Below are 17,657 nucleotides of genomic sequence, written 5' to 3'. Positions count from 1 at the left end.
TTTTCTTTTTCTCTTTGTCCATTGTGGATAATCGGTAGGTGTCCTCCTTTATCTGTTTTATTGTTTGGCCACACTACGCGGCAGGCATGCGGAATCTTAGGTCCCCAGTCGCGTGGGTTGGTTCTGCGCCCCCTGCGTTGGAAGTGTGGAGTCTTAACCACTGGACCGCTGGGGAAGGCCCTGCCTCTCACTGTCACGGGTGGCCATCAGCCTGACTGCCCTTCCACACGTCTCCAACCTTACATCATTTGACTTACTAGGACTTTAAAAAAAAAAAAAAACCGAAGGGCTCAGGCTACTATATATGGTTCTCCACAATCACTGTGATGGAGCCCAGCCCCACAACCCCTCCAGGTCGGAGCAGGGGCCTGACGGATGCACAACCTTTCAGAAAGGAGGCCGATTGCCACCGTGACTCAGGCTTTCACTGCCCGGGACCTGGGCCGAATTCCTTTCTGTGGCCGTTTCCCCAGTGCTGCCCCGACAGCCTCTGTGTCCAGACATACTGTTCCCGGTACCCGGGGCATGAGCCTCTGTTTTCTCACCTCTAGAATGGGTCTGTTTTGCCAGAGCTCATGGGGATGATACTCCTCATATTGACGAGCTACGACCACTACTCAGCTAATAAAATGACCTCAAAGAGTTGTTTTTCATCATCCCCACCTCCAGTCCGAGCTGAGACCCTCATTCCATTCAGGGCAATCACGTTCCCATCTCCGGCCAGAGGTCACCGAGCACTTGGGACTTCCTCTGAGCTCCAGCACCCCATCCACCGCCCACCCCTCGGGCCACAGTGCTGCAGCTGACCATCCATTCTCCTTTGTCTCTCCGAAGTATGAAAATGAGTCGGCCCTGAACCTGTACGAGACCTGCAAGGTGCGGACTGTGAAGGCGGGCACACTGGAGAAGCTGGTGGAGCACCTGGTGCCCGCCTTCCAGGGCAGCGACCTCTCCTACGTCACCATCTTCCTGTGCACCTACCGAGCCTTCACCACCACCCAGCAGGTCCTGGACCTGCTGTTCAAGAGGTGAGCGCCCCGCCCCTCCCTGCCCACCCGCTGGCTGTGTGTCTTGGGAATGTCGCTTTGCCTCTCTGAGCCTCAGTCTGCTCCTGTGAAAACAGGCTGCAGGAGGCCGGACCTCACAGCGTTGGCAGAACAGCAGCCTCACACCGGGTCCCGTGGAAAGGGCTGCTGAGGGTTGGCGTGGTTTTAATTAAGGTGTTCCTCCACCGTGAAGGGGCTTCCCTGGTGGCTCAGACAGTAGAGAATCTGCCTGCAATGTGGGAGATCCAGTTCAATCCCTGGGTCAGGAAGATCCCCTGGAAAAGGCAATGGCTACCTACTCCAGTATTCTTGCCTGGAGAACTCCGTGGACAGAGAAGCCTGGAGAGCTATAGTCTATGGGGTTTCAGAGAGTCAGACACGACTGAGTGACTAACGCTTTCACTCTTTCCCCCCATGAAGAAGCTCTCTGCCTCCAGCCTTTGGGCAGAGTCATCTTCCCATCTGTAAAGGAAGTTCAGGAGCCTATTTTGGGGTCCCCTCCTGGGATTAGCCAGAGCAGGGATCACTGGGGGCTGGCAGAAGGCCCCAGGCCACTCAGGTGTCTGTAAGGTGCTGCTTGGGGTTCATTCATTCAGCAAATCTGTATCCAGCACCTACTGTGTGCAGGCACTTTTCTGGGCTTTTGGCTTAATTCAGGGAAGGGAGCAGATAGGAATCCTGCCCTCCCGGGCTTCCGTGCGAGTCGGGGGGTCAGCCGGTAACGCTGGACGTCATAGCAGGTACGGTAGATGTGACGTCCTCACGGCCTCCTCTAGATATGGGTGCATCCTTCCCTACTCCAGCGAGGACGGCGGACCCCAGGACCAACTCAAAAAGTGAGTGTACCTCGGGTCTGGTGGGAGGGTCTCCCGTCTACAGGGTGGGATCCGGCGGGGGCTGAGGCTGGGGAGGCCTGGGCAGAACCCTGGCTCCTCTACATCTTGTGATTCCTGCTGGAGGGCCGAGGTCTGGGCACTTCTGCAGGACGAAAGGGATCAGAGGGCAGTGGCTGGGGTCCCAGGTCCAGGGAGCAGGGGGGAGGCAGGGGGCTCAGAGCTGGGTCCTGAGACCAAGTTCAGGTGTAGGAGGCTCATGATGGCCGGGCAGGGGGCTCTGCTTGTCCCCTCCTCCCTCCCATGTTTATGCAGCGCCTACTGTGTGCAGTGCAGCCAGACCAAACCAATGAACAGAGCAGGCGCAGCCCTGCCTGCCCTCCTACAGTTCCCTTTGGTTGGGGGGGAGGTCAGAGTGGGGGGCGGTCCAAGAGTGGGGTGGGGGGGCCCAGAGTGGGGCTGGGGGGTGGACAGGAGTGAGTCAGGCTCCCCAGGAAGGGAGAGGTGGTCACTGTGGACCGAGGGCTCCCTCTAGCTGAGACTGCCCGCCCCCCCTGCTGACCAGGCCTTGGCATCCAGATGGGCGGGGCGAGCCCAGAAGCCCGGCCCCCAGGGGGTGCCAGGGGAGGGCCGAGAGGAAGGAAAGGCCAGGCCCTGACTCTGCTGCCCGCCTGCCCACCCCCAGTGCCATCTCCTCCATCCTGGGCACCTGGCTGGACCAGTACTCGGAGGACTTCTGTCAGCCCCCCGACTTCCCCTGCCTCAGGCAGCTGGTGGCCTACGTGCAGCTCAACATGCCCGGCTCCGACCTGGAGCGCCGGGCCCACCTCCTCCTGGCCCAGCTGGAGCACGCGGACCTCAGCGAGGCAGAGCCGGAGGGTGAGGAGGGCGGGGGTGGGCGCTGGACTCAGGGGGGGCGCCCCCATGGCAGAGCCAGAGGGTGAGGAGAGTGGGGTAGGCGCTGGACTCGGGGGAGCCCCCATGGCAGCTGCTGGGCTGGGAGCAGAGACTGGCCTCAGAGTGCCTGCGTGGGCACCTCCATCAGGGATGATGTTCTGTTGTGGGGTTTGGGGCCAAGGCTTCTCTGGAAGGCAGAGGCGTGCTTTCTGTCTTGGAAGGGCAGGCGTGTCGCTGACCTTTTCTCCTCTCGCAGCTCTGTCCCCAGCTCCAGTTCCAGCTCTGAAACCAGCTGCCGAGCCAGAGCCCACACTAGGCCCAGACCTCGAGCCCGCTCCGGCACTGGCCCCAGAGCCAGCCCTGATGCCAGCTCCGACGCTGCCTCCAGAGCTCGAGCCGGCTCTCTCGCAAACCCTAGAGCTCGAGCCGCCTGCAGCCCCAGACCCCCCCTGGCCTTTGCCCGTGGCTACAGAGAATGGGCTGGGGGAGGAGAAGCCCCACCTCCTGGCATTCCCTCCTGACCTTGTGGCAGAGCAGTTCACGCTCATGGATGCGGTAGGCAACCCGTCTCAGCAAGGGTGGGCATGGGCACCCTTTCCCTCTGGCCTCTGCCACCCAGACCCTCTGGGCCCTGTCCAGAGCAGCTGGTGGTGGTTTAGTCGCTAACTCGTGCCCGACTCTTGTGACCCCATGGACTGTAGCCCACCAGGCTCCTCTGTCCATGGGATTTTTCCAGGCAAGAATACTAGAGTGGGTTGCCATTTTCTCCTCCAGGGGATCTTCCCCACCCAGGAATCGAACCCGGGTCTCCTGCATTACAGGCAGATTCTTTACCGACTGAGCTATGAGAGAAGCCCAGAGCAGATGTCCAGCCCCAAGTTCCAGTGCCACTGTTATAAGCGTCACCTGGGCCAGGTTCCTCACCCCAAGGCCTTGGCGGCCCTCCAGGCTGTGGACCTGGGACCCTGCCCTCCACATGCATTGACTGTGGATGACATCGGGTGGAACAGTCGGAAGTTGGGTGGGGTCTGGCCCCCTTGGGAGGGGAAAGGAGGGCTCGCTGAGGTGCCGCCAACTCCACGGACCACCCCCCGCCCCGGGTCTGCTGAGCAGGCCTCAGGAGCTTCTGCATTTATTAGGCACCTGATGTGTGTTAGACACCAGGACAGGCAGCAGACAAAGGCTGTGGTTGCAGCGCCCAGGTGAAGGTGCGTCTGCACACGGACAGGCCTGAACCGTGGCCTGGGGCTAAGATGCCACTGGTCTGGGCAGGCATGAGCCTCTTCTGGTGCCGCAAGTCAGGATGGGCTGGTGGCAAGGCCCAGCTAGTTCTCTCCTGCCAGTTTCATCCTGGGTCGTTGATGTGCTGGGCGCCCACAGTGAGCAAGGAACAAAAGCCTGAGACTTCACCCCACAAGCCAGCTCCCCCACCCCCTGCACCACCTCCCCAGCTTCCTGAGCTCCAGCTCTGACCAGGGACCTTGGGGAGGTTGGGGTGGGGGATACCTGGGCTGCGGCAGAGCCGGGTGACCCCCCCCTGCCCCCTCCAGGAGCTGTTCAAGAAAGTGGTCCCCTACCACTGCCTGGGCTCCATCTGGTCCCAGCGGGACAAGAAGGGCAAGGAGCACCTGGCCCCCACCGTGCGTGCCACCGTCGCCCAGTTCAACAGCGTGGCCAACTGCGTCATCACCACCTGCCTCGGGGACCGGAGCGTGTCAGCCCGCCACAGGGCCAGGGTGGTGGAGCACTGGATCGAGGTGGCCAGGGTATGCACACCCTCCAGGGCCCGGGGACCCACCCCTTTTCACCCCGGGATTGAGTTCAGACCTTCCCCCTGGAGGGGGTGCGTTACTCACGGGGCCCCAGGAGCGCCTCCCAGGGCGTCAGTCTCTTCCAGGAGGGAGCTCCCCTCCAAGAGAGACCAAAGCTGGAGCAGGCAAGCTGGGTCCCCCTCATGGCCTGTCCCCTTGCCCCCCAGGAGTGCCGGGTCCTCAAGAACTTCTCCTCCCTCTACGCCATCCTCTCTGCCCTGCAGAGCAACTCCATCCACCGGCTGAAGAAGACGTGGGAAGAGGTCTCCAGGTGGGCAGCCCTCTCCCCACAGGGGCTCCGAGGGCCCTCAGGCCGGTTTGGGGGCTGGCCCCCAGTGAGCCTGGGACTTGCCAGAACGTGCGGCCTCTGTGGGCGGGGTCCTCCAGGGCCCACTGGCCTTAGGCCTGCGGTTCTGCCTCGGGACTCGGTTTCCTTCTCTGCCGGGTACTGGATTGAGCCTCACTGGAGGTTTCTCTGTGTTTACCTCACAGCCACAGAATTCTGTCCACTTAATATCAACATAGCACCCCGTGGTCTAACGGCCGTGGGGGGCCCGGGTGAGCCACAAGAGCCCGTCCCCAGGCGCGAGGAGCCCTTAGCGCCCAGTGGAACCCTGTTTGAAAACCATTGCAGGCAGAGGGGGTCTCTGGGTCCTTAAATATTTTTCCCCCGCGCCACCCCCAACACACACACCATTCCCCACTTTCTCTCCTCCAGGGACAGCCTCCGCGTCTTTCAGAAGCTGTCGGAGATTTTCTCGGACGAGAACAACTACTCCCTAAGCAGAGAGCTGCTCATCAAGGTAGAGGAGGGGGCATGGGCTGGGGTCAGGGGGCTGACATTCCCATTGGAAATTTCTGGGGAAACTCCTCCTGGGATCTGTTTGGTCCACGGGCCGGTGGCGGGACGGGGGCACTTTGGGGACAGGAGGCCCTGGTACAGGGAGGGGGTGGGGCAGGGCTGCTGCAGAGCTCTGGGGGGGTGAGGGGCGAGATTAGAGTCCCCTGGGTCCGTGCTGGTTCCCCCAGGCACTCAGCTGCCCCCTCCAGGCGTAGCTGGGATCCAGGCTGCGGGTTTCTTCCCTACCCAGCCCAGCCTGTCCCCAGGAAGCCAGGCTCTGCCGCTCCTCTGTCTACCCTGTCCCTGGAGGGCCGAGCCCTCTGCCCACCCAGGGACCCTACTGCAGGGGCTCCCAGCCCAGGGTCCCAGTGAGCTGGCCCGGGAGGTGGGCCTAGGGGCTGGGAGCGTGCAGCTGCCTGGGGCCTCACGCTGCCCAGGGCAGACCCTGCCAGTGCATCCCGGGGACACTTCTTGGATTCTCATCGTGGGGCCTCTCTCGGCCATGACAAATACCCCAGATGGCTGGGGACAAGTGCAGGGGGTCTCCGCATTCACCAGGGCCCCTCCACAGAAGCTTCCACAGCAAAGGGGAAGCAGAGCGGCAGCCCCAGCTCCCCCTGTCAGAGGTGGCACCCAGGAGACCCCTCTGGAGCGGGCGAGGGCAGAATTCTGTGCAGCAGATGTCCAGAGGGGCTCCAGGCGGCTGTGGAGCCTTTGGCACGGCGGACACCCCGCCTGAGCCAGGTGCCCCGAGTCCCTGTCCCTCTCGCCAAGGCCTGCCTGAGCTCTGAGCCAGGACCTGGTCCCTGGAGGGCGGCAGCGGGGGGTGGGTGTGTGGCAGAATTCCTGCTCTCCTCTTTGAGTCCTTCCGAGATGAGGGAGATGGGGGTGGGCAGCACAGGTGATGGAGGTGTGACCCAAGTCCTGGGAGACCCCGCAGGGGGCTGTAGTCCTCTTTCCAGGTGAGGAGACAGGCTCAGGGAGGTTCCCACCCCCATGAGGGCTGGGTCAGGGTGCAGTTCTAGAAGTCGGGTGTGCTGGGGTGGCTGGAGCATTTGCACCAGTGGCCAAGGCCGAGGTCGGTCTGCTGGTGACGTGAGAAGGGGGGATGGGGCAGGAGGCCTCACTGACGCTGTCCTTGGCCCTGCAGGAGGGGACCTCCAAGTTTGCCACCCTGGAGATGAACCCCAAGCGAGCCCAGAGGCGCCCGAAAGAGGCGGTGAGTTTGCTTGAGGCTGGGAGCGGCGGGGGAAGCCCCTTGAGCCCCGCTCCTGGGACTGCGTTGCTGGACATGCCCGTTAGCTAGACCCGCTCCGGGCCCTGGTGGTGTCCTGACCAGCTGGTGTCCCAGGGACTGTGGCCGCCAGAACAGGGACCTGGAAGAGCTGGGCTCGGTGGGGTTTGGTGGTGGGGTTGGGGGTCGGGCCAGGGACCGTGTGATCCAGGGGATTTGCCAAATACCAGCCTTGAGGATGACTAGAGGCACTTTGGGGTCCATGGACCCTGGTAGGGGCTTGGGGGGAGATGGCTAAGGGTGCCTAGTGCTCCAGGCGGGGGGCCTGGGTGGGGCTGGGGGAGCGGGGCCTTGGGGCTCACTCATCAGGCCCCCCGCCCCCCGTGTCACAGGGTGTCATCCAGGGCACCGTTCCCTACCTGGGCACATTCCTCACGGACCTGGTGATGCTGGACACTGCCATGAAGGACTATCTGTATGTGAGTGCGCCCAGGGGCTGGGCTGGGCTGGCTGGGGGTCCCTGGCCCTGCACTCTCAGCAGAGGGCGTGCCTCGTCTCACGAGAGCCGCCGCCCCTGTGTCTAGGAGACACCTGCCTGTATTAGCAACGGGTGACCAGAGCTTGGTGCCAGCGGGTGGGGCTCAGGGCTGCAAGGGGAGCAGGCTACAGCCCCTCCCTCAGGCAGTGGCTGTGGGTGGAGAGAGGCTGGGCCCTCAAGTGGGGCACAGGGTAGCCGAGCCCTCCTGCCAGGGGCCTCATTCTCTCCAGCTGTCCCCAGACCCAGAGCCTCGGGCCACCACCCTGATCCCGCCCAGGTCCAGCTGTGTGCTACGCTGCCCCCTAGTGTTTGTTCTGGGTAGCGCAGCCTGAGCGGGAGCGAGGGGGTGATCTGGGCAAGGGGACCCTTTTTGATGGAAGCTGGCTGTCTGCTTTGCAGGGGAGACTGATCAACTTCGAGAAGAGGAGGAAGGTGAGCGGCAGCAACATCACGGGAAAGGGGCAGGTGTTGCGGGGGAAGGGAGGTCAGAGTGCCACCTGATTAGAAACCTGGCTCCACCGTCTGCCTTCCTGTTACATTTGGGAGGAGAGTTGGATACAGAAATGGTGGGGGAGCTTCTCCCACCGGAGGGTGGGACAGGAAGTCGAGTCAAGAACAGCTTCGGGGAGGGGGATTGCTGTTTAACCCCAGCTCTGAGGACAAGGTGGGAAGAGGGGACCCAGAGGCTGTCCCAGGCCCAGCCCCCCACCCCACCCCACCCCGCCCCAGCCGTCAGCATCCTATCCTCCCCTCTGGCCCTCAGGAATTCGAAGTGATCGCCCAGATCAAGCTGCTCCAGTCAGCCTGCAACAATTACAGCATCACGCCCGAAGAGCACTTCGGGGCCTGGTTCCGGGCCATGGAGAGGCTCAGCGAGGCTGAGAGGTGAGTGTGGGCAGGGGCTCGCAGGGTGTGGAGGCACCCCTGAGAGGCAGTGGGCTGGGGTCCTGGTCAGCCTCGGGCTCTGCCACTGGTGATGGCCGGGGCGCTGGACTCCGTCTGGTGGACAGGCTCAGGGTCAGAGCCCCGAGTGTGGCTTCTGGTAGGCTCATGGCCCTGCTCTGTCCTGAAGCTACACATTGTCATGCGAGCTGGAGCCCCCCTCCGAGTCGGCCAGCAACACCCTCAAGGTGAAGAAGAACACGGCCATCGTCAAGCGCTGGAGCGAGTGAGTGCCCAGGTGGTGGGGGAAGGCTCCCTCAGGGTGAGGGAGGCTTCGAGGGGAGATCCAGACAGCTGGCACTGGGGTCGCAGCTCCTCCACTTGCAGCCCTGGGATGGGCATCTGCCTCACTTCTCTCGGCCTCAGTTTTTGCCTCTGTGAAGTGGGTTGATGCTAAATGATCTGTTGGAGGCTGGAGCCCATGGGGTGATTGCCTGAGCACCCGGCACAGAAGCTAGGGGACAGGGCAGTAAGCTAGCTGTTCTGTGCAGCCGCCAGGCCCCCAGCGCAGAGCTCAGTACCAGCGGCAGCTGCCACTCCAAGTCCTGTGACCAACTCAGGTACGGCCCCTACCTCAGCAGCGGAGACATTGCTGACGCACTCAGCGTCCACTCAGCCGGCTCCTCCAGCTCCGACGTGGAGGAGATCAACATGAGCTTCGTCCCAGAGTCCCCCGACGGCCAGGAGAAGAAGGTGACCACCGCCCCCTCCACTTCCCCAACAGCCCTTCCCAGCCCTTGGTTCCCTGGGCCAAGGTCCCCCACTCCATGCTAGAAGCCCCTCCCGCGCTGGACGCTGGCCCGGGGCACCTGCTGACCGTGCCGTTGCCCACAGTTCTGGGAGTCAGCCTCCCAGTCGTCCCCGGAGACCTCCGGCATCAGCTCAGCCTCCAGCAGCACGTCCTCCTCCTCGGCCTCCACCACGCCCGTGGCCAGCACGCGCACCCACAAGCGCTCCGTGTCCGGGGTCTGCAGCTACGGCTCCTCACTGCCCCTCTACAACCAGCAGGTGGGCGACTCCTGCATCATCCGGGTGAGCCTGGACGTGGACAACGGCAACATGTACAAGAGCATCCTGGTAAGCCGGGGGGCCGCCCCGGGCGCACAGACCCGTACTGACCGCCATGGCCATCCCTGCCCCTCCTGGAGCTGGCCTCCCAGTGGGCTGGTCAGCCGGGGGCCGCCCTGGGCGCGCAGACCCGTACTGACCGCCGTGGTCATCCCTGCCCCCTCCTGGAGCTGACCTCCCAGTAGGGTGGGGAGGACGGAGGGCCAACCAGATACAGGACTAAAGAGGCCAGTGCTGATGACTGATGCTGAGTGGTGCTGGGGGCGGTGGACCAGGGGTTTCAGCAGCCGCGGGGCAGGGCCTCCCTGATAAAGGGTCTGAGTTGGGGAGGGGCTTGTGCCTGGGGCTTGGGGGGAGCAGCAGGAGGCCCTGGGTGAAGGAACTGGCGTCGGGGGACAAGTCCGGGGGTCAGGGGAGTGTCAGGGGCCTGGACCTGGGGGGAGGGAGGTGGGAGCCCCTGTAAGCTGGAGCAGAGGAGGACCACCAGGGACCCCCCCATCTCCCTGGGGGATGGGCAGGGAGGCCGGTTAGGAGGCTGCTGGGGCTGCACCAGGCTGGTGGCTGGCAGTCTCAGACACCGGATATAATTTGAAGTTCTGACATCTAGCCAGCGGGAGTCGCCCACAAACGCTGTGTGTGCTGGGGTGCAATCACTGGGGGGACTCTTCTCATTCTCCAGAACTCAGGCTGCTGATGAGCCATTTGCACACCGCCCCCCCCCCCCACCACAACCCTCCTATCCACCCCCACTGGGTCAGGTGCCCCTTTATAACACCGTCACCTGTGACCTGTGTCCAAGGCCTGCCTATGATCTGGCCCTCGGGATCAAAGCAGCAGGGGTCCACGCTGTGCTCCATTACAGCCTGTAGGCCACGCAGGCCTGGCATGGAGGCGGCCACCGGGCATCCAGCCAGCTCCTCCTCTCCCCTCCAGGGCGGGACCAGATGCTGTCTGTACCCAGACCACATGGATACCATTGACCTGGGTGGGCGGGGTTGAGGGGAGCAGCCCCCCAGGGGCAGGCAGTTTCTAGGTGGTGTGGCAGGAGGGGGCAGGCTTGCAGGAAATGGGGGGAAGAGTGATTGGGAAAGATCCCCTCATCATTGCACGGAAGCCTTCCCAGGGGAGCAGGAGAGGCTGGTGTGACCCTCACGGACCCAGCACCCGGCCAGAGGCTGTGAGCCGTGCGCACTGCGCTGCGACAGCTCTGAGGGCCCAGCCCAGACCCCTGCCCTGACGGCCCGGCCCCTGCTCTGTCCAGGTGACCAGCCAAGACAAGGCTCCGGCTGTAATCCGCAAGGCCATGGACAAACACAACCTGGATGAGGACGAGCCCGAAGACTACGAGCTGGTGCAGGTTATTTCGGATGATCGAAGTAAGTCAGGGCTGGCTGGGTGGGCGTTGGAGCGGGGGGGAAGTAGGGGGGTCACCATGCCCCAGGCCTGCCACCCCAGAAGGTCCCACCAGGGTCAAAGCAGGTTTTGTCCAGACACTGACCTGCCCAAGGTCTCCCTATGGCCCCCACTGGCTACTGGGCCCTGTCTCATGCCCTTCCCTGGTCACTTACAGTCAGTGGGAGACCCCGATCAGCGCTGGCATTGTTGAGGAAGGGAGAGAAAAGGCTTTTCTCCTGGGGCAGGCAGCCACATGGCTGAGCCCACAGGCCGTCTGAAGAGGCACTTTCTGGCTGAGATGGAAAGTGTGTCCTTCAGGGAGAACCATGCTGGCCAGGACCAGAGCCTCGACTCTGAAAGTCCACGCACACGTGACCTTGTGTGAGCCTGTCCTGGCTGCTGTAACTATACCACCGCGGTGGCTTCTGAGGCCCGGTCAGGGTGCCAGCGTGGTCAGGTTCTGGTGAAGGCCCTCTTCTGGGTTCCTGGTGTCCCCACACAGTGGAAGCGGGTAGGGAGCTCTCTGGGATCCCTTTTATAAGAGCAAACATCCCCTTCATGGGGCTCCACCCTCATGACCTCATGGCCTCCCAAAGGCCCCACCTTCCAATCCCATCACCTTGGAAGTTGGAATTTTGGGGAATTTAGAGAGAACACAAGTTAGAATTCGTAGCAGATACTGAACACGGAGACTACGGGGAAACAGCTCGGTATTCTAGAAAGGGGAAACGGGGAAAGATCGGGAACAAGCACAGACTTGGAGCCAGGCAGCGTCGGCTTGGAGACCTCAGGCAACTGCCTAGAGTCCTTTGTGGCTGTTTTCCCATCCCGAGATAAGATAGGAGACATGATAGGCGGTGAGCTAATCCACGTGTATGTGGATTGTATGCTCACGCATGCACGTGTACAATCAACACACCAGAGCTGCAAATGTCGTCACTCTTCCCATCTTTCCCATGAGCTGATCGCCCACGCACAGCCATTACCCAGTTAGCAGTGACCCCTACAGTCCCTAGAAAGCATTAGTAGTCGTTCAGTCGTGTCTGACCCTTTGTGACCCCGTGGACCATAGCCCGCCAGGCTCCTCTGTCCGTGGAATTCTGCAGGCAAGAATGCTGGAGTGGGTAGCCTTTCCCTTCTCCAGGGGATCTTCCTGACTGAGGAATCGAATCCGGGTCTCCTGCGTTGCAGGTGGATTCTTTACCATCTCAGCCACAGTCCCTGGAAGTTATTTTCTAAATCCTCTCTCACCTTCTTGCACCATTTTAGGTGAGGTGAACAGGGTGGGTGGGACTCGCCCATCTTACAGAAAAGGAAGACTGAGGCCTAGCCAGGTTAAGGACCAGAGTAAGAGCCACACCATGGAGCCCGGAACACACATTCCAGCCCAGCTGTGGGGAATAGCCGTCTCAAGGCAGAGGAGAGGGTGGGAAGCAGAGCCAAGAGCAGCTGCCTGCTGAGATCCTGGCACCCAGGGGGCGTGGAGGCCTCCCTGAAACGCTGCGCTGGGCCAGAGGCAAACCCTGCCCTTCACAGAAACCCAGAGCCCTTGTCCTAAGTTGGGTGGGTTTCAGGGGAGGTGGTCTGGGTTCTGGAAAACTTACTCCACCTGGAGAATCCTGTTCATTGGAGGCAGCAGGGGACAGGACAGGGCAACCCTTTGCCAACTGCAGGCCGAGGTGGGGCTTTCTAGAGTCAGAGCCTGTTTTTAAACAAGAGTCGTTGGTTTCCATTGGTGCCTCAGTAAAGCGTCCCAGGCAGGTGTCACTACGAGGGGTCCTGGGTGGCCCTGGAGTTGCACTGGGCGCCTCGTGTCTTGGATCAGGCCTGCCCTCGGGCAGGGGTAATCAGAGCCCCTGACTGGGGCTCTCAAGTGGTGCGGTGTGCTGTGGGGTTCCCGTAAGCCCAGCTGACCCTCTGCCCCTTCCTGACCAGAGCTGAAGATCCCTGACAACGCCAACGTGTTCTACGCCATGAACTCTACCGCCAACTATGACTTTGTCCTAAAGAAACGGACCTTCACCAAGGGGACAAAGGTCAGACATGGAGCCAGCTCGACCCTCCCCCGCATGAAGCAGAAGGGACTCAAGATTGCCAAGGGCATCTTCTAACCGGTCCTTAGCTGCCAGCCACAGAGCCGCCCTTTCCAGGGTCTGTCTAGCCAGGCGACTCAGCACTTACAGACTTTGGTGAGCCAGGCCAGGCGGACACCTCTGCCCGACCCGCCCAGCCCAGGCCACCCCCAGACTCCAGTCTCACCGCAGACCTCCCCCGCGGCCGGGATTGACGCCTCTGCCGACAGGCTGACCTGGCCTCCCGTGGACCACCTGCTGCCTTAGGTGCCTTCTGCTGTCTGGAACCGGAAGACTAGCTGAACCTTTGCCAAGGAGCGCGGCCAGTGGGCACAGAGCCCTGCCTGCCGCCGGGCCCGGCCCCCCCACGCACCGCCCGCACACCCTCCCAGGTGTGGACCACTGCCACCCGTGCCCGTGGGCACCCCCAGGGCACCCACTGCTCCACCGGGTCTCACCACTGCAGTTCTCTCCTCCCACCACTCTGGCCTTGTCTCAGGCTGCACCAAAGATTCCATCATCAGGGCAACCAAAGGCGAGGGGAGTCTCACCCACTGCCCACTCCAGCCCTCCGCCGGGAGAGAGGAGAAAGAGAGAGAGACCGCCTTCACGGCCCAGACTCTAACTGGTGGGTGAGGATGGTCTCGGCTGAGTCCCACTGATGTCGGATCTCCTGACCCTGCAAGCGCTGTTCACTGCCGCATCCTGGGCTTAGCGAGACCACGCGAGACGGGGGTTAGTGGGAAAAGGAGGGGTTGGGGGGGAGGGGAGGGGGACTGAATATTTGTATAAACAGTGAAAAAAAAATGTTTACCAGTTGGGGAGGGGCAATATTTATTTGTTGTAAATAGCAGATGCTAGACTTGAATCTTATATTAAAATCCTGTTTCTACTATAGCCTGAGAGTTGTGGTAAATTTGTTCTTTTCAGGGCCCGTGCTCATTTAAACAAGACACAGACTCTCACGTTCTGTGTTCAGGTAGAAAATCTGCCAGGGTTATTGGTTTATTTTGGGCAGGAAAAGCAAGAAGGGCCGGCCAGCCTTCTCAGGCTCTCTTTAGGAAATGGAGACATTCACCTTTCACAGACCGCATATTCACTTCAATATCATTAAACTGGGCCACACGCTGAGACAGCTCCTCAGAACCCCTGGTATTTGAATTTGGAAGGGCTTTCACATGGCATAGTGACAACCTATGAACTTCCAGTGTTTTAAAAAATAACATTTTGACGGCTCGGAAGGTGAAGAATCTGCCTGCCGTGCAGGAACCACAGGAGATGCAGGTTCGATCCCTGGGTTGGGAAGATCCCCGGGCGTAGGAAATGACAACCCACTCCAGTATTCTTCCCTGAAAAATCCTATGGACAGAGGAACCCGGAGGGCCACAGTCCACAGGGTTGCAAAGAGTCAGACGCAGCTGAGCACGACAGAAAGTGATGGAGTGAGGGGCAGTCTCTCCACGGAAACAACGATTACGCTGGGGGAAAAGCTATCAGAATCAATTGTTTTGCGGCTCAGGAATGTTATCAGACACCACACCTAGGAGAGTGCTCGAAGGAAGGTGATGCTGCTGAACCTCAGCTGTTACGGAACTCTGCGCCAGGTCACACACTGACCCCCTGAGACGGGGGGCAGAAGATGCAGTGGCTGCACACAAGGAACACAGGTCTCGCAAAACCAGTTGGGGAAAGTGACCGCAGAAATGGAAAACAGCAGCCCTCAGGCAACACATGCAGATCCTGAGGAGGGGGAGGGTCTGATTTCCAGAGCTGCCGTGTTACAATGCTCAACCTCCGGTTCTCAACAGATCACAGACCATATCAAGAAACTGAAAATAGGGCTTGTTCACAGGAAAAACGGCATTTGACAGAAACTGTACCTGAGGAGGCTCAGATATGAAAATAATCACAGACATTAAGTGAACTGTGTTAAATACGCTCAGCTGAAAGAAACCGTGACAGGAGACTGAAGGAAATCAGGAGGACAATGTAAGAACATGTTAGGGATTTAGTGAAAAGGTAGAAATGGCAGGGACGTCCCTGGTGGTCCTGTGGATCAGAGTCCACCTGCCAGTGCAGGGGACACGGGTTTGGTCCCTGACCCGGGAAGATCCCACGTGCTGGGAGCAACCCGGTTCATGTGCCGCAACTACTGAGGCCACGCTCTGGAGCCCACGAGTCGCAGCCACAGGGCCTGTGTGCCGAAACCACCGTGCCCCTGTGCTGCAGCCGCTGCCACCCACGCGCCTAGAGTCTGTGCTCAGCGACGGGCGCAGCCAAAGAGCCCCGCAGCGGACAGGAGCCCCCGCTCGCCACAACTAGAAAAGCCCAAGCAAGCGATGAAGGCCCAGCCCAGCCAAAAATTAAATACATAAAATTTTAAGAAAAGGTAGAAATTCCAAAAAGAAATCAGATGGAGATTCTGGAGCTGAAAAGGACACTAACTGAAGTGAAAAACTCACTGGAGGGGTTCACTGGCAGATTTGAGCCCACAGAAGAAAGAATCCATGAACTTGAAGTTAACAACTCGTTGACCAGAGAAGTACTAAATTATTTTTTGTTACCTGAACGTTATTGACTGGAGACATTTCAGTATGCACTTATATGACAAATCGCTGGCCACAGGTGTTCATTTCAGCAAAAATCCTCTGGTCAGTAATGTGTTACAGCAATTGAAGTTATTCTGTCTGAGGAGCAGAAAGGAGAAAGAAGAAGAAAATTGAACAGACTCAAGGGACTTTGGCAACACCACCGATTGTAACAACATATGCATATGAGAGTCCCAGAATAAAAGATTATTTGAAGAAATAATGGCTGAAAACATCTCAGATTTAATGAAAGATGTAAATCTACGTATTAAGAAGCTCAGTGAACTCCAAGCAAGATAAACTCAGCCACACAAAACATGTCACAACAGTTGTTGAAAGACAAAGAGGAGATCTTGAAAGCAGCGAGAAAGAAAACAGTCCTGTGGAAGGGCTGTCCCCAGTAAGATTAACAGCTGATTTTTTTTTCATCAGAAACCATGGCAACCAGGTGGCAGTGAAATTGTTGGGGTCCTTTAATGAACCTGGCGGTCTGGAGTCAACAATAAGAAAGTGGAAGAGAGAGAGAAAGACACGGGGACCCAAGCTCTGATGGAGCAAAGGTATTTTATTAGCAGAAATGCAGGCTTATATATCTTCAGTAAGATGATTACTCAGCTATTACACAGGATGAAATTTTATCAATAGCCACAATATGGATAGTCTAATACATACAAGGTCACTGACGCTGAAAAGAGTCATTGAAGGGAGTTACTGAAAGGAATCCAAGTAGATACTGTTTCTCATGATCTCAGTCCTGGGAGCTGCGTGCAGCTCTACTCATTCTTGGAATAGGAACTGATAAGGAACAGAGAATTTATGAGAAACAGCACATAGGAATCCTCCTGTTAAACATTCCCTGACAATTCCCCCTTATTTATGTATAATATTTGTAAAAAGGGTTCTGACCATTTGAGTTTGTTTTGTTTTAACAATTTTTGCATGAAGGCAACGGTAAACGACAAATACAATTGTCAAGACAATCACCAAAATTACAGTTCCAGACCTGATGCTGGTGAGTAATGTTTTGAAACCATCCGTGTGGGTCTAGCCCAGATAATTGATCAGCTAGTTGTTCAGCTAAAGTTTCCAAATTAGTGGAAGAGGGCAGATGTTTAGAAAAGGTTTCAAAGATTTCCTTTTGTAATAATTGTACATTCAGAGAGGCATTATCATGTATGTTTTGTAAATGAAATTTGATTTGTTCCCAGTTGTAGGCACTATTATTGAACAGGAGTAACACAAAATTGAGTAGAATTCCAGTCCCATTTTAGCATCACCTGTTTTTGTACATCTATTAATTGATCTCCAACCCATCTGATGGCTGTTTTTAGTCCCTGTATTTCATCTTGAATGTCCTCCTCTATCTTGAGCCTGAGTGGCCCACATAGTATGAGCATCTTGAGTTGAATTTTGGATCAAATTTTGTGTTTGAATTGAGGTTTGTAAAGCGACGCCAGTGACGGCAGCAGTGGGGCAAATAGCTATTAATCCCCAAATGCCAAGAATCAGCCATCCGATGAATCGTTTAGATCGCTGGAGCAGTTTAGTAAGTAACCGGCAAGCAAGTCCAGCCATGGGGCGTTCCTCCCAGGGCTGCTGGAGATTTATTGGTAACCAAAGACTACGTCGAGATCAAAGAATCAAAAGGGATTCATTTCTTAAGGAAACAGAAGAGTTAAGTATATAATTTGCAATTTATACAAGTTACAGAACGTAAAGTCTTATTGAATTGTAAACTTCCTATAGCTAGAACAAAAGGAAGTGGAACATAGGCTTGTATAAAATATGATAGATTATAGCGAAAGAAATAATTACTATGACTACGATTGGTCCCTGTGAAATGTCCGGCCCAAGTCCCAAGTTCTTCGGTGCTTGCAGCAAGTTTCTAGATGTCCCATTGTTCAGGCCCAATCTGTTTATCGAGGACAATTGGAAGATGACAGGGGGCCATTGCACCGTCAAGCCACCCAAGAAGTCCTCTGTCATGGTAATGCTCCACTGTAGTGGTAGTAACCCTCTATGCTATCTGAGGAGCATAATCATACACAGTGCTGTTAATATCATCTGAGCAGTTAGATAACCACATACCATGGGGTCCCCAGTAGACAATTGTATGATTAGCCACAAACATTAATTTTCCTGATTTGGCCTGACATTTGTCCCAACAAACAGGAGTATATTTAAAGTTCTCATTAGTAAACCCTTTGCATAGTGTTATTTATTCTTTCCCTAAAGTTTCAGTAATATAAACACAGTTCACAGACAAAGAAAGGGCAGTAAATAATCCAAGCTATGTGTGGAAGTTCCTTCTTAGAGGCAGGACAAAAGCCCATGTTTGTCGACTAACATTAATACATAATTTTGTTGGCCCATGCGTAAAGGAAGGATTTCA

The 17,657-nt window shown here is 57.9% G+C and overlaps 1 protein-coding gene across 10 annotated transcripts in view; it reads left to right on the top strand.

Moving 5' to 3' along the window:
* The window catches only part of RALGDS (ral guanine nucleotide dissociation stimulator), a 42,463-nt gene extending 28,889 nt beyond the window's left edge, over positions 1-13,574 (top strand). For 2 of the 10 annotated variants that reach the window (XM_061434000.1, XM_061433994.1), the window contains exons 3-18: positions 835-1,028; positions 1,787-1,882; positions 2,565-2,758; positions 3,045-3,331; positions 4,327-4,542; positions 4,755-4,858; positions 5,306-5,390; positions 6,579-6,647; positions 7,055-7,141; positions 7,600-7,632; positions 7,964-8,085; positions 8,273-8,368; positions 8,634-8,835; positions 8,977-9,219; positions 10,472-10,586; positions 12,541-13,574. In XM_061434000.1, the coding sequence (XP_061289984.1) occupies positions 835-1,028; positions 1,787-1,882; positions 2,565-2,758; positions 3,045-3,331; positions 4,327-4,542; positions 4,755-4,858; positions 5,306-5,390; positions 6,579-6,647; positions 7,055-7,141; positions 7,600-7,632; positions 7,964-8,085; positions 8,273-8,368; positions 8,634-8,835; positions 8,977-9,219; positions 10,472-10,586; positions 12,541-12,716 (2,319 nt within the window). In that variant the 3' untranslated portion in view covers positions 12,717-13,574. Of the gene's footprint in view, positions 1-834; positions 1,029-1,783; positions 1,883-2,564; positions 2,759-3,032; positions 3,332-4,326; positions 4,543-4,754; positions 4,859-5,305; positions 5,391-6,578; positions 6,648-7,054; positions 7,142-7,599; positions 7,633-7,963; positions 8,086-8,272; positions 8,369-8,633; positions 8,836-8,976; positions 9,220-10,471; positions 10,587-12,540 lie in introns of all 10 variants that reach the window. The other 8 variants (XM_061433998.1, XM_061433991.1, XM_061434001.1 and 5 more) reach the window with 7 other exon arrangements.
* The last annotated feature ends 4,083 nt before the right edge of the window (positions 13,575-17,657 follow it).

This window comes from Bos javanicus, chromosome 11, assembly GCF_032452875.1.
Source record: "Bos javanicus breed banteng chromosome 11, ARS-OSU_banteng_1.0, whole genome shotgun sequence".
NCBI classification, from domain to species: Eukaryota; Metazoa; Chordata; class Mammalia; order Artiodactyla; family Bovidae; genus Bos; species Bos javanicus.
The sequence above is the reverse complement of the archived record's forward strand: the minus strand, read 5'-3'. Positions and strand labels throughout refer to the sequence as shown.